The 16,739-nt window shown below is 39.4% G+C and overlaps 1 protein-coding gene across 1 annotated transcript; it reads right to left on the reverse strand.

Annotated features, from left to right (window-relative positions):
- Positions 1-951: 951 nt before the first annotated feature.
- LOC124399255 (glutathione hydrolase 7) lies at positions 952-16,214 on the reverse strand. Its single transcript, XM_046870080.1, has 15 exons — positions 15,827-16,214; positions 11,583-11,809; positions 10,669-10,820; positions 10,471-10,585; positions 9,486-9,553; positions 9,166-9,239; positions 8,892-9,085; positions 7,109-7,196; positions 6,705-6,832; positions 6,066-6,154; positions 5,609-5,761; positions 5,104-5,221; positions 4,548-4,685; positions 3,331-3,430; positions 952-3,246 (listed from the first exon to the last, which is right to left on the reverse strand). The coding sequence occupies exons 1-15, from the start codon at positions 16,047-16,049 to the stop codon at positions 3,071-3,073; spliced, it is 2,043 nt and encodes a 680-aa protein (XP_046726036.1). The 5' UTR covers positions 16,050-16,214; the 3' UTR covers positions 952-3,070.
- Between the last annotated feature and the right edge of the window lie 525 nt (positions 16,215-16,739).

Consider the following 16,739-nt stretch of genomic DNA (forward strand, 5'->3'; position numbering starts at 1 on the left):
GATTCGAGTTAGTAACAGTAAAAGATTACATTTAAAAATGTTTTTTAAATATTAAATATAATAAAAATTCATATTAACTGATACATTAATTGAATGTTAGGTGACATTCAGCAAAGCTAAAAAGTTACATAAATAAACAAATAAATGAAAAACAATAAAAATAAAATAATTGTTTTCCAGATTTCAAGTTTAAACATTTATATGCAACTTTCTATTGTTTATTTTTCATAAGTTACTTATTATTATATTATTATTACATTTTAATTATATATATTTATAATTATATGTATATAATAAATTATACAGCCAAAATCTTGTGAACCCATTCCACATCTACTTTTCATTTGCTCTTATAATGAGCTCCAGACTTCTGGAAAGATGTTTCTCTAGATTTTTGTGAAGATTCCTTCAGCCACAATAGTGTGAGTAAAGTCAGGTACTGATGTAGGTGAGAAGGTGAGGAGGTTCCTGGGGTGCAGTCAGCTTTCACATTCATCCCAAAGGTGTTCAATAGGGTTTATAGGAGGAGATCTTCCACACCATGCCATAGAAAGCAGATCATCATGGAGCTGCTTTGTGCACAGGAGCATCGTCATGCTTGAACAGGTTTTGGTCTCCCAGTTCCAAAGACGTCCAATACAATTGTGTACACAACTTCGTGATAACAGTTTGGTGAAGAACCACATATGGGCGTGAAAGTCACGTGTCCCAATACTTTTGGCCAGTTTCAATATAAAAAAAAGAAAAAACAATTTGACTGAGGGAAAAAAAAAAGAAAAAGTCACTTCGCTGTAGATGTTTATTTGATCACATCTTCAAAATAAAAAGGCGTTTGATTTTCAGACATTAAATAACAAAAAAATAAATTAAACGCACTGAACAGCAGTTAAATTTCTCGATATATAGATGGTGAGATTTATAGCAGTCACTTAAACTTAAACACACAGCACATAAACATGACAGCAAGCTTTATTACATTAGAGAGAGAAAAAAAAAATAAACACACAGCAAATCAAAGTTCATTCATATTCAACATATTGAAATATTCCAAACTAGAACCATTTTGTGCTGCAAAATCAGAGGAAATAAAACACTTCATTTAGTCCTTGACACTACGCTGAAATCAGCTCACACACACACACACACACACACACACACACACAGCAACGTCATCCTTCAAAGCAACACTAATGTAAAGAAAAAAAGAGAAAAAGTGCAAATATGTAGAAACTGAACCGTTCATTCCATTCACTAAAGAAAAAAAAAAACACCACTGAGGAAGAACTTCATCCTTCATTTTTGATTTACATTAAACCTTCTCGTAAAGATCTTATTCATAGACTCTGCACGCAATAAACAATAATAAATATTCAAGGGAAAAAAAAAAAAAAAAAGATGGAGAGAAAGCAAATTCATCGAACATTTTGGCAAAATGTACACCCACACTACACTTTTATATTCTTATTTAAAAAACAAACAAACAAAAGAATTTCCCACTTAAATAATTTCCATGATCATTTTCCACATTATTCTCATCAGTTCTTTTTTTACATTTTTTAATCCTCGAATCGTACACGAGAGAAATAAATCCACAAACTAATATTAATATTCATATTTATAGGGTGTGATTGGTGGCTCAAGTCCAAAGGGGGCGGAGCTTAAGTATAGTGCCTGTGAAAAATTTGGAAACGCTTAAGACTTTTATGATTTTTGAGACTGAGGAAAAAAAATGTTCTGTGGAGTCCAAATGGGAAATTTGTGTCTCTACTAGAAGAACTTGTGTACGATGGAGAACAGGAGAGGAGATGTGATCAGACTCCCCTCACCCCCCACACACACACACGTGGAGGTGGACGTTTAATGTTTGGGGTTGTTTTGGAGCAGGGAAGGTTCTGGAAACTAAAAGGAATCCTGAACCATGTGTTGGTTCCTTCTGGACTGCGGCTCGTTGGAACCGACTTCACCGTACAACAAGACGATGAGACGAGTGCACGTCTGAATTCTGTGTGTGTTATTTAGAGAGCAGACAGACGTCTGGAGTGATATTTATCAGGGAACCACCTGCCCAGTCACCGCACCTCAATCCTACTGAACTGCATCACAAGACAGAAATCTTAGACTACACTGGTGATTGGCTGATTTGATTAAACTTAAGCTCCTCCCCCTAACAGCCCTTCATGTTCTACACGTGTATAAACGTGAAACCTGTTCAGACCTGGTGTTAACGTTTCGCTCATTTTACTAACAAACCACGGAAGTAGTCTGGATTCTGATTGGTCGGAAGGTGATTCGTTTTCTACGGCAGCTGCGGATTTATGCTCCGAGACGTTATCGTTACTATGGTAACGGCTCATTTGGCGCACGCTTTCATGTAATATGTGCAATATGATGTTGATTAAATAGTATAGAAGGAGTCTTCTGATACTATGCTGCAAAAGAGTGGGGTTTTTTTGTTTGTTACAAAAGCAAGACGAAATTTATGCATTGTTTTGCAAACCGTTTTCTTTCATTCGCTTAATTTCTATTTAAATAATAAGAATAATAAAAGAGAAAGAGATAAATATACATTTAATGGATTTATTATTTTAATATTTGGCAATTGAATAACTAAATAAAATAACTATTTTTACGGTGCGGTCGGTAAGATCGTGTCTCTAACAGTCGGAAATTTGAACAATTCCAGTGTTTATGAAGCTCCGCCCCCCAGGACCACAAATATATGATTGATTCAATGAGTGATGGGAGACGCATGTAAACTAGCATTCTGAATTTCTGAAGTTTTTAGAAGTAAATAAAACCTTTAAAGTGATTAGCTCACGTCTCCATGACGACCAGTCCGCTTGTGATCAGATCGCCTGAAATGAAGTTTAACACCAGATCTGAATTTAATCTTCAGGCAGCATGGATGATGTGTAGTTTAGTGACCTCTGGGAGTCAGCATGCCATGTGTGTGTGTGTGTGTGTGTGTGTGTGTGTGTGTGTGTGTGTGTGTGTTAGTAGTCTACATTCAGTTTATGCTTGCGTTATTGCACACACAGTAGAGCACATCGTGGCGGAAACGTGGACAGGATTAGGGCATGGACGTTAACATGGTGAGGGCGGACGCGTCGGCGCTGCGAGGGTCCTTCACTCCAATGATGATGTCGTTGGTTCTCCTGGTTCCCTCCACCAGTGAGATGACCTCCACCCTCTGAACATTGTGGCCTTTTTGCTGCAGCGTCTCCACGTCTGCGCTCTGAAACTCCGCTATACCGGGAAACACAGAAATCTCAGATCCAGGAACGAGGCTCATGCTCCTGTTTAGAAACAAGTATGGAAGAAAGATCTCACCGTCCACCAAGAGCGTGTTGGGTTGGAGCTGAGGGTGAAGACGTCCAATGGTCAGGCTGTCGCTTAGATTCTTATGCAGAGACAAGACGTTCATCAGAACCTTCAGGAAGGGAATAAAAAAGCATGATAGTGCATTCCTTCTTCATGCACAGTGAATAAAGCTCTCCTGTAACAGTGAGCAAAGTGCTTACAGAACTAATAATAATCATAATAATTACAATCATTACAATAAGAAGAATTAAAGGTGCAAAACTTTGCATTACCTGGAATTATTCTTAACTATTTTTATTAATAATAGAAGCAACACAAATAATCATTTAATAATAAACAATTATTATTCATAATAACCTTGTTGGATTACATATTTTAAATACTGACATTTAATTTAAAAACGAAGTAATATATAATAATAATAATAATAATAATAATAATAATAATACAGACAGGTGCATACGTTTGCATCACCTATTTTAAGGTGGATTATTTAAAATTATATTTATTATTAATAGTAAAATTTAAAGAAACACAATGTTAAAAACAAAATTATTAATCATGTTAATTATTAAATAGCTTTGTTGGTTTTAGATATTTATAATTTTGATATTTCATTGAAATAAATTATTTAGTCATAAATATAGTTTATACTCATGGTAATAATAAAAATAATTATTATATATCTTAAGATTTTATATAAATATTCTAGTAGTTGGTTTAGCTGAATTATATATTAAATACCTAACTTTTTAAAAACTACTAAATAATAATAATAATATTATAAAAAAAAGATATATTTTTTTAAATATTAAATTTGTCCAAGGTGGTTTTTTTTTTGTTGTTGTTTCTCATTTATTTACATTTTATTTTTAAAAAAGTATTTTAGTTTCTGGGCTATAAAAGGGGATGAGAGACGCAAAATAAATATAAATAATTTTTTTAAATAATTGAAACATTTTTAATTTAAAGAGCGCTTTTTACAATGGACATTGCTTTAAAGCAGCTTTACAGAGACAATGTGATTATAAGGTTTTATAAAAGAGTGTAGAAGTTTAGTGCCTATAAGTTTGTTGCTTTTAATCACAAATTTATCCTAATGAGTGATCCAGTGGTGTCCATGGTGAGGAAAAACTACCCAAAACTTCATGAGGAAGAAACCTCGAGATGTGCCTTGTTTTTTAGAACATGTGTGTAAACAGTGAAATGTAGTGAAGCTGCTGAACCTGTGTGATGCCACTGAGCGCTCGGTCACCGTTGGAGGATCCGAGTGCCATGTAGGTACCACAGACACCCAGCGAGGGTCTGACGGCGGTGGGCATGAGGAACGAGAGTGGCCTTTTCCCAGGCTGAACGCTGTTGTGCTGGAAGTGAGCGCAAAATTAAAGTTATATTAATTATAATAAATCTGGATAAATATAATATTAATTACAGCTGCAAGTGCGATTTTCGGGGCCCAAGCACCAAAACTTGAGGGGGAAAAAAACTACTACTTAATCCCAATGTCATAACTATAGCAAAAGGGTTCTGGAGTAAACAGCACCAGATGTACAGCTTCTGATGTACACAGGATGATGTCTTTTGACACACTGATTATTGAAGGTCGGTGCTCCCTGTGACTGTGTGCGCAGCCTTGTGCTGCCACCTGTTGGCGTGTTACAACTTTCTGATACCGCCTCATATTCATTTCTACATGGATAAATTCTTGAATATATGGATATAAAAATACATTATTAATAAATAACGAATAAATTAACCGAACAGGAAGGGAATTCTGTGTACCGGATTGGCTGGAGCAGAATTTTGGCTCTTGTTGGGCCAGGAAAAGTCGAGAATTTGGCTGTTCAGGAGGATTCCTGAGGGTGTCACGATGCGGCTGCCGAAAGGCTGATTCATAGAGCTGAAGACAGACAAACAAACAAACAAACAAACCCTTTAAAAATTCCAAGAATTCTAATTACTTAATATGTAAGGAATCCATTGAGAACACTAGCAGAGGATGGTGAGAAGGTTTTCCTATAACGTCACGTCCCAAAATGTTTCACGATGGTTACTGTTATATTTGATTTATTGATAAAGTGCACATCATGCTTTTTATCCATTTATTGTTACCTTTAAATAGGAAAAGCTAAAGAAACGAGTCCTGTTAACGCTTACGTCATAGCAGCAATAAACAGAGACGCAGCGAAACAGTAACTCCTCCATCATCCTGAAAATTATGGATGAATTATGGATATGCAGACTGGAGACTTCTATCTATTTCCCCACTTTTCGTCATTCTGTTTACCTCATAACAGAGACGATGAAGTCATCAGGCCCCATGACCATGACCTGGCTGACCCCTGTGCCCTCCTCCAGAGCATAGCTGGGTGAGTAATGACCAGGAGGAGAGGAGTACGAGTTGTTGATCATCTGCCGGAACTGAGCAGCTTGACTTTTACTGGAACACAAAACAACGAGGGTTCATTCAGGATCATAGAAATGCAGATTGTATTGCTGCTGTAATCATAAACCCTGTTTTGTGCTCATCCCAGGAGTCACAAAACAGCATCATTCATCTCAAGTGACAGGATGTGAGACCTGAAATGAGTAAATCTGTTCTCTGTTTATGTATAAATTATAAATTGAAATCAGCCTTTGAGAAGTGGTTCACAATTGTATACACTATTATAATTACCCGAGAACTCATTTGCATGTCTGAAACAATGTTCACAGCGACATGTGTATCTGCGAGATCCCTTTACCTTAACATACGATCCACACCTTCAGAGACAGACGGTTCAAACATGGGGTCTCCAAGAGCACTGGCCAGAGACAAGGCGATTTTCAGAGTCTGAAGGACAAGAAAATATTATATATAAATATATATATATACACACACACACACACACACACACACACACACACACACACACACATATACATACACACACTATCTCACAAAAGTAAGTGCACCCCTCACATTTCAGCAACTATCTTCTGAAGGGACAAAACTATAGAAATAAAACGTGGATATATTTTAGAGTATCAGTGTGCAGTTTGTGTATCAGTACAGATTTACTGTCCTCTAAAATAACAACAAACACACATTATTGTCTAAATAACTGTCAACAAAAGTGAGTACACCCTCAGTGAACTGTGTCCAAAGAGTGAATATTGTGTGTGAGCACCATCGATATCCAGCACTGCTTTAATCCTCCTGGGTGTTGGTGGATTGGTGCTTTTATATATATATATATATATATATATATATATATATATATATATATATATAGTATCTAACATTTTAGTTTTGCATCAGAGTTTTGTGTCTAAGCAGCTACTCTATGTCTTTCTCTCAATCCATCCATCCAACCATCAAGTCATTATCCTGCCTGCAGTACCTCAGTAATCCAGTGGAGGGTGCTGCTCTTCTGAGTCTGGCTGCTGATGTTATAACCTTCTAAGATGTTGAGGGCTGTAAGAAGGCCAGCTCCAGCATGAGGAGGAGGTGCAGCCATGATCTGATAACCTGCACGTGTGGACACGGACACGGACACACACACACACACACACAGGAGGTTGTCTTTGAATAAGGATGTTTTAAATGGAAGAAGTCTCCAGTGTCAGTTTTTTTATACACTAGCCATCATGCTATTCTTGTTTTCAGTTCTTTTCCTCGTGTTACTTCTACAGTTTTGAAATCACAACCGTACAATCAAACAACATTAACGAAACCTCGTTATTACTGCAAATCATGAAAAAAAATACGATTTATCGCTCAGTATAAAAACAGAGAGATGGTTACCTTGGTAACGGCTCTGTATCGGCTGCTCAAGGACTGTAGAGTAGTTACTGAAATCCAGCTCGGACAGAACTCCTCCACTGGCCTGAACCTGAGCCACAAAACAGATCCAGCATCAACACTGAACACCTCCAAAAGTATTTATCAAAGACACCAAAAATCTTACATATAATAAAAAAAGCCCCACTAATGAGCAGCCATTTCACCACGTACTGTATGGATGATACACAGGGGTGTTTTTGGGCCTGGGTGCTGGTCAATCTCATGGAGAGGGACGTGCATCTCCATAACTGAGGCCGATGTACATTGATGAATAGACAACGATACGATATATTAAAAAAATACAAATAAAGCTGCTACCGATACGGTGCGATACGATTCACCTCTATTACGATGCAGTGCGAAATAAAATCCGATGCTCTGCAATTCAATATGGTAAATCATCAATTTACTAAAGGGCATTTTGACTTGTAACGCATGCCCCTTTCTCACACGCCTTTGTAGTGCAAAACAAGAAAAAAGATTAAATAAAACCAGACGTTCCTGTTGCGTGTGCAGGAAGTTACAGCTCTACCTCTGCCATGTTAATCTGTATGCTATGTGACTCTCAGGACACGCCTCGGTCTCCGTAGCGTTGTGATGCGTCATATTCACGTAGCAAAAGCCAACTCAGATCCGATGGACACTTTTTTAAAATCAGTGCATCACTTGTTAACTTTTGAGGTGTGGTCTTCATGGTTTCCTCCTGCCCTTTTAGACCCACTGAAAGAAGCTTATCAGTGTAAATAAAAGAAGCCTGTGTGCTCGTGCTAATCATTAGTGTGTCTGGGATTTTCAGTCCAAACCCGGTTCAAACACATGTTTAAATTCATATCATATCAAATGTTTATTCACCAGTTGAACTTTATATACTCGAAACACCCAAAAGTATTTGGACACCTTCCATTAATGGTTCTTTCTAAACAATTGTACAGGATTGTATTTTCATTTCACTTGAAGTAGGAGACCTAAACCTGTTCCAGCATGACATTGCGTCTGAGCACAAATCCAGCTCCATGAAGATCTGCTTTCCATGGGTTGGAGTGGAAGATCACCTTTGGAATGAATGTGCACACTGACTGCATCCGAGGCCTCCTCACATGGCGTACATCAGTACCTGACTTTACTAACACCCTGGTGTCTGAATGAATCACCGCTAAATCTGGTGGAACATCTTGGAGCTGATTATAACAGCAAATGGGAACTAAATATGGAATGGGATTTAAAAACAAAACAAAAAAACTAATCTTATGCTCAGGTGTCCACAAACTTTTGTTTTATAGAAAAAGTTAGTTGCACGTTCTTCTCTTTAAACTCTTGGTCCTCTCACATATTAGAGGTCACCAATAGTTGATTGCTGGAACTGTCTGCAAAAATCCAAACCGATTGGTTTCCGATCCGCTGCCATTACGAGAGCGGCCCCTAGAGGCGAATCACTGACACCACATGCTGTTTGTTTGTACACGCGAGACTGCGTGCTGCACGGAGAGCGCAAAATTATATTTATTCATTATTTTAATATGAAAATAAAAATAGTTAATGTATTAATAATAATAATATTTTTCTTTACATATATTCATATTTATTTCATGATACACATTTTCATGAGTCAGTACTTTTTGTAATCAATTTACTTGGTGTTATTTTGTAATTTTTTATTCTGTATCCATTTTAAACCACTTTCAGTCGACCTTTATTACAAACACTCTTTTCAGTGCTATCACTATAACGTTATAAGATCCTGTACCGTAGACGCCATCTCCTGCGTCAGATTTCCATCGTAGAACTCCGAGATCCCATTGGCTGCCACTCTGTCCAAAATGGCCGCCAAATCCTGGCGCTTCATAAAGAGGCCGGAGAGTGGAGGATGTCCTCCAGGTAGGAAGAGCTCCAGAAAAGCCTTGGAGACATTCTCTACCTTAATCTGGGACAGAGCGTGCGCTATAGAAAATAAACACGTTATTCTAACGCAACACGGATCTGATCAGATCTACAATCAGTGTGAACTGAAGGACGCTCACCCAGGTCATGGGTTACGTTGAAGCCGTTCCTGGCGACGTCTGCGACCATGGTGATCACCTCCTTCCAAGACTTTCTGCAGAGAAACGTGATTATATTTAGAATTCAAATGAGCTGAGAAATCGCTTTTTCCAAAATGCATTTAAAAAAACAACAAAAAAAAAAGAAGAAGAGATGACGCTCTAGTGTTCTAGTTAGTATTCGTTACACATTCAGGGTTCTCAGGTGTCACACGTTAAAGGTGTAAATTAGAAAAGAGAGAGAGAGAGAGAGAACCTCGAGGGACGTGTTGTGAGCATAATAAGTGAGAATTTGAGCGTACTTTCCGTAGAGCTGGTGAGCTTGATGCAGTCCACTGAGCATGCCCGGGACTGCCACCATGAGACCCGGCTGAAAAAGCAAACAAAAGCAAACCGATGATGATCAACAAACACACTAATCTGAGTTTACCATCAGATACATAAACCCAGGCTGGCTTACAGTCAATTTAATTCTGTGTAAGTGATCATTGTAATGAGTTTCAGATCAAATTACACTGAAAAACAACATCCCAAAGGTCAAAGCCACCTTCTGAATAACTCTTGGTGTTGTTGAATATGAACAGCTCAGAGGCTGATGGATGAGATTCTTAAGATTTTTGTTGTAGCAGTGAAATAGAAATAGCCTTTCTACTAATAAGCCATAAAGAGAGGGGTGTGGCCAACATGACTGTCTCCGAGTCTGTCAGTTTTAGAAAAAGAGGCGTGGTCTCTACAAGACAGTCTCTGAAAAGGAGGTGTGGTCTCTGGGTCTGTCAGTCACAGAAAAGGAGTCGTGGCCTTCTTATCAATGACAATTATAAAAGAGGCGTGGCCTATATAACTAATTCACAGCAAAACAAGTGTGGCCACTGTTTCTGTCTTTACTGAAGGAGGCGGGACATTTGCACTTGTAAGAGCCAATTAAGGAAGCAAGGCTTCTGTGGCTGTCAGTTTCAATTAAGGAGGCGTGGCTTTCAGGACTGTCAGTCAAAAAAAAGGGAGGCAAACTAGATTTTAGATTTTGCAAATGACAATACGGAAATTTCTGGACCAAAGGACAGATTTGTAGTGCTGCAGAAAAGTGAGGTGTGGTGCATATTTGGTTGAACAAAACAAAAAAATAAATGTAACTAGTTAGTTATATAAATGTTATGTATTTAACTGTGATCTCTGTCATTTCTGATCATCAAGTTTCCAGCTATACGGACTCCATTATGTACAGTATGAAAACCGAATTGACCAGACATATCAATTGCATTTTGCCTCGGATTCAGACAATTCGTTTACCTTCTGCTGTAGGTCCTGCAGCATCTCCTCCTGCAGGCCAGAGGGCGACGTTTCACGGAAGTCAATGATGCGGCTCTCGTTATTCCGAATGTCATGGACCAGCATCACTCCTCCACTGTACGAGCAGAAATGAGAGAGATAAACGTAATATTTTGATTTCACTGATTAAGTGAGTGAGTGTGTGGGATGGGTTCGTACCCGCCGATGCCTGAGGTGTGGGGGTGGATGATGCCCAAGCAGAGAGCAGCGGCGATGGCAGCGTCTACGCTGGAACCTCGCTGACTCAGAACATTAAACCCCAGAGACGTGCAGTGAGCCACGTCTGTCACCACGGCACCCTGATTAAAGATCTGGAACAACACCAGGATATGCGTTCAGTAATAACATATGGACTGCTCATTTTATCCTACTCATAATATTGCATTAATCAATATTAATCAGATAGATAGACAGACAGCTAGAAAGATAGACAGACAGACCAAGAGAGATACAGAGAGACAGACAGACAGAGACAGACCGAGAGCAATAAAGTCAGACAGAGAGACTACAGTACATAAATACAGAATGAGAGATAAGACAGACAGACAGATAAAAGATAGACAGACAGACAGACAGACCAAGAGAGATACAGAGAGACAGACCGACAAAGAGAGATATATAGCCAGATAGAGAAAGACAAAAAGGCAGACAGACAGATAAATAGACCTAGACAGATAGAAAGACATAAATAGACTGAGATAAATAGACTGAGAGAGAGAGCTAGATAGTCAGACAGAGACTGACAGGAAGACAGATAGATAGACCGAGACAGACGGATAGACAGACCTTCACGGACATAGACAGACAGAGACAGCTAGACAGAGAGACAGACAGATAGACAGACAGAGACAGAAAGACAGAGACAGACAGACAGATAATTTAAATCCATCACTTTATTTGCCCCAAATTAAAATGCACCTATTATGGTAGTACAGAAAGTTAAAAGCTTTCTAAAAGTAATTTCACCAAAAAAATAATAATAAATAAATAAATCAAGCAATTCATTAAGTTCAATAAGTAAATAGAGCTACTACAGTTTCTAATCTGAACTCAGATGATGATGATCTCAGTACCTGCGGCTCTCCTAAATAGATCTGCACGATGAGGGCGATGGTGACCCCGGTGGCGAAGGTCAGGCAGCCTGTGATGAGGACTGTGAGGCCGTCTCGTGTACAGGCGCAGTCCTCCGCCAGAGGGTCTCGCCTCGTCTCTCTCAGGGGAGAAGAATCGTGACTGGCCAGGTCCGATGCAGATGAGGTCAAACGCTGCAGACGAGCCGACTTCAGAAACAAATCCGGGTCTGAGAACACACCAAAAGCACACGATTAGGGCTGACCGATATATCACACAATCTCAATATCATGATATATCACTACACAATACGCTTCTCTGAGAAACTGTCGGTATGATGTATTTTTTTTTATATGAATAATTATGATTTAAATGCAATGACACTGAACATACGGCATTGATTTGATGCAACATTAAAAAAAAAAAGCTATAATCTGTATTTTTTTTTTTGCAGACTTCAAAGCAAATTATGGTCAGATGCAATTTTATTGGTTTTGTACTGATAATGTTAATGAATAAGTCATGACTGAAGACAATCAATTACAGGCTGAAAGCTGAATCGGCAATGTGTTTATTTCTCTGCGTTCCCTTTTGAGTCTGGTTCCTCTCCAGGATCCTTTCTGATGCAGTCTCGGGGAGTTTTTTTCCCTCACCACCAAATTCACAGGGACTTATTTATGCTTTTAAAATGTATAATTTTCATCTAATTATTCCTCTAAAGCTGCTTTGCACGGTTTAAAGTGTTATACATTTAAAATTGTAATGTTTAATGTTGAAGCAATAAGAGAAGAGCCTGAATTCTGGAAGAACTTACATGTGCATCGGTGTACGTGATGTAACAGAAGGTTAAGTCACTCCACCTAATGCAAACACTGCTATAGGATTAGACCTCGAGTAAAGACTCTATCAGAGTCTACATGGGAGAAATAAAAGTCTGGATCATGTTTCTGCTTGGATCAACAACGCTGACAAAAGTATTGGGACACCTGACTTTTCCACCCACATGAAGTTCCTCCCAGAACTCTCAGCACAAAGGCAGACACACAGTTGTATCGGACATCTTTGGATGCTGGAGCATCACATTTTCCCTTCACTCGAACGAGGAAACTCAAACCTGTTCTAGCATGACGATGCTCCTGTGCACAAAGCCAGCTCCATGAAGATCTGCTTTCCATGGGTTGAAAGATGTGGAAGATCTCCTGCTATAAACACTATTAAACACCTTGGGGATGAATGTGAATGCTGACTGCACACCAGGAAGCTTCTCACCTTCATCAGTACCTGACTTTACTAACACCATTGTGGCTGAATGAACCTCCAAAAAAAAAATAAAAAATTAGTGGAACATCTTCCCAGAAGAGTGAAGAGCAAATTGAGACTAAATATGGAACAGGATGTTCTAAAATAGCAATCCTATGTTTATATATGTCACCATGTTTACATTTATAAGTCAACGTCTCCCTAAATTATTTTCCGTAACCAAAATTCCCCAAAGAACACTAAACATGTCATTCCGATTCCCAGAACACACCTCCAATTTTCCAAAATGTGCTACCCAAAAATCCCACAAACATACCGCCTTCATTTTTCTTTTTACCAAATGCACATCCCACATATCCAAGACATTCCTAAATTCCCAAAAAACTCCCTACCAAATAAAATCTAAATTCCAAAATGTACAAATCAATTTTCCTTGAATGTCCTGTCCCAAAGAAGCACACATTCTCTGAAACATACCTCCCCAAAAGCTGTTATAGCTCCATCCCACATTCCAAAAATATTTGATGCCCAATTTTCCTACATGTCCTACCTACAAACCCAACGTGCCATCTCCACGAGCCTTCATCTGGCCCTCACCCAGCCAGACAACAGGCACTTTTATGTACGAATGATGTTTATAGATTTCAGCTCAGCATTCAACACAATCATCCCTCAGCACCTGATTGAGAAGTTGAGCCTACTGAGCCTGAACAACTCCCTCTGTAACTGGATCCTGGACTTCCTGACTGGGAGACCTCAGTCAGTCCAGATCAGAAACAGCATCTCCAGCAACACCACACTGAGCACTGGGGCCCCTCAGGGCTGTGTGCTCAGCCCACTGCTGTTCACTCTGCTGACTCACGACTGTGTAGCAATGCACAGCTCGAATTAAATCATCAAGTTCGCCGATGACACGACCGTGGTTTGTCTCATCAGCAAGAACGATGAGTCAGCATACAGAGAGGAGGTGCACCAGTTAACAGCCTGGTGTGGAGCCAACAACCTGTCTCTGAACGTTGACAAAACCAAAGAGATGGTTGTGTACTTCAGGAGAGCACAGAGCAAACATTCTCCACTGATCATTAATGGATGCTAATTCCTTGGTGTTCACTTGGCGGATAACCTCACCTGGTCACTCAACACCAGCTCCATCACCAAGAGAGCCCAGCAGTCTCTCTACTTTCTGAGAAGGCTGAGGAAAGCCCATCTCCCTCCCCCCATCCTGACCAAGTTCTACAGAGGGACTATTGAGAGCATCCTGAGCAGCTGCATCACTGCCTGGTTTGGGAACTGCACCGTCTTGCAAGACCCTACAGAGGATAGTGAGGACGGCTGAGAAGATCATCGGAGTCTCTCTCCCCTCTATCATGGACATTTACACCACACGCTGCATCCGCAAAGCAAACAGCATTGTGGACGACCTCACACACACACACACACACACACACACACACACACACACACACACACACACACACACAAAACCCCGTCACACACCCGACACACACCCGTCACACACCCGTCACACACCCGTCACACACCCGTCACACACCCGTCACACATACTCTTCACCCTCCTGCCATCAGGAAAGCGGTTCTGAAGCATTTGAGCCGTCACATCCAGACTGTGCACATCTTTTCCTGACTGCTGCTGTTTGCTCTTTTGCACAACATTTTGTTTAAATTTTTTTTTACTGTTCACGTTACGTCTCTTTACAACAGACGTTGTAACTGGCGGAGTCAGTCTTGCACGGTCCTGCCTTGTCCGACACTGTCTCGTGTTGTCTCTGCACTGTCTCGTGTTGTCTCTGCACTGTCTCGTGTTGTCTCGTGTTGTCTCTGCACTGTCTCGTGTTGTCTCTGCACTGTCTCGTGTTGTCTCTGCACTGTCTCGTGTTGTCTCTGCACTGTCTCGTGTTGTCTCTGCACTGTCTCGTGTTGTCTCTGCACTGTTTGCACCAGGTTGCACACATGCACTTTATGTAGCAAAGACACTTACTAGTCTGTTCTCTGTGACTGTTGTTGTATGCAGCATCAGGGTTCAGGAGGAATGTTTTTTCATTTCACTGTGTAATGTGTCAGTGATATATGGTTAAAATGACAATAAAAGCTTCTTGACTTGACTTGCACAAGGCCTGAAAATTCCCAGATACACTATTCCCAAAGTGTCAATCTTCTCCAAACGTGCTGCCAAATTTCGAAAAAAGTGTGATGTTTGAATTAGATTAGATTCAACGTTACTGTCATTGTGCAGAGTACATGTGAAGCCAATGAACTGACGTTAACATCTAACCAGAAGTGCACAAGTGGCCTATTTACAATAAACAGCAGTATGTTAAATGAGGGTTTGGGCTCCGTATGTATGAAGGTGAGCGTGAATAATGTACAGGTGCAGGAGATGATTAACACTAATAGACAGTGATGACGTAAATGTAACTCGTTACTGAACTTACAAACACAAGTTATAATAAATTATAGTACTTTGGATACCCAAGTACATTTAAAGGCAAAAACGTTTGTACTTTTACTCAAGTGAAAGTTTAAAGGGACACTTTTACTCATTTTTATCAAATGGATCTACTTTTACTACATGGTTTGTAACCTTCATCCACCACTGATAATAAGAGATGGTGTTTATATATTTTATATACAATATAATTGTGCAAAGGATTAAATATATCATATAACATGCTCAAATAACATGATGTAGATGTATGAATGTTTGTATAAAAAGCATAAATATGGGTGGAATATACAGTAGTGCATTGATACACATAAGTAAAGGATGGTGCAGACAAATGTGCAGAATGTGTGCAAAATCAAACACACTGCGCACAAAACAACAACACAACACTATTTCACAACAGTTTTTTCTTTTCCTTCTGATCATATGATTAAAAAAATAAGTCCTAATTAAAGACAGGGGTTTTGACTGATTGTCTTTATGACATGTAAGTTCATTAAGTTAACTGAGACTGGTAACACACCTGTGTCCTGTTCACCCAGGAAATTGTCCTCGTCTCTGCGGGACTTGAGGCCGCTCTCCGCGGCCATCACCACGTCGTCCTCGGGCAAGCGTGGAAAGCTGGTGATGCTCATGTAGTCCACCGGGGAATACGCGCTGCCGAGGGCAGTCTCCAGGCCTGCGTCCTTATCAGCCATTTTACCGCTGGAGTACGCGGCCAGAGCCTCGGCTGAGGAGGCGGACATCACCCCTGAAATAACTACAACAACACCGACAACAACAAACCGGCAGCTCCTGAATCACCAATTCCTGATTTGCGACTGCGCATGCGCAACATCCTTTTCCTCAGGTGCGGGCGTGGAGGTAACCGCGCATGCGCATTCTTCCGCATGGGCACAGTATAGTGATGGGTCATGAAGTCATTTCATTGATTTGGTCTATAAAAAAATTAAAAATAAAGAATGCCTTAAAACTCTATAAACATCGTAACATATTTTTATTGTAATTCAATTTGTATTAGAATTTATGCTTTTTTTGGTATTGGTAACTTTATTTTATTCTATTTTCTTATTTTTTCTTCTTCTATTCTTCTTCTTATTATTTATTGTTATTGTTCTTGAGTTTATGATATGTTTATTGGATCTATTGTTAAATATGTTTTACAGTGGAATAATGACAATGCCTGTGAAATTGTGACTTGGTTCTTTGAACTTATTTGGTTCATTTTTATTATAATACAGAAATAATAATGTTTATTAAGCAGATACCCAGCCACGTCTACACGCACGAACTTTGACTATAGTTCCAATAATGTAAATATGACAATGCAGCAAAGGACAAATGATAATAAACAGAACGAGTAGCTTCACCTCTCATATCCTCTGGTCTGCGTCATTAGTCTTTTGTCAAGAGATAAAAAATTATCTATTGCATTG

This window comes from Silurus meridionalis, chromosome 16 (genome assembly GCF_014805685.1).
Source record: "Silurus meridionalis isolate SWU-2019-XX chromosome 16, ASM1480568v1, whole genome shotgun sequence".
Lineage (NCBI taxonomy): Eukaryota > Metazoa > Chordata > Actinopteri > Siluriformes > Siluridae > Silurus > Silurus meridionalis.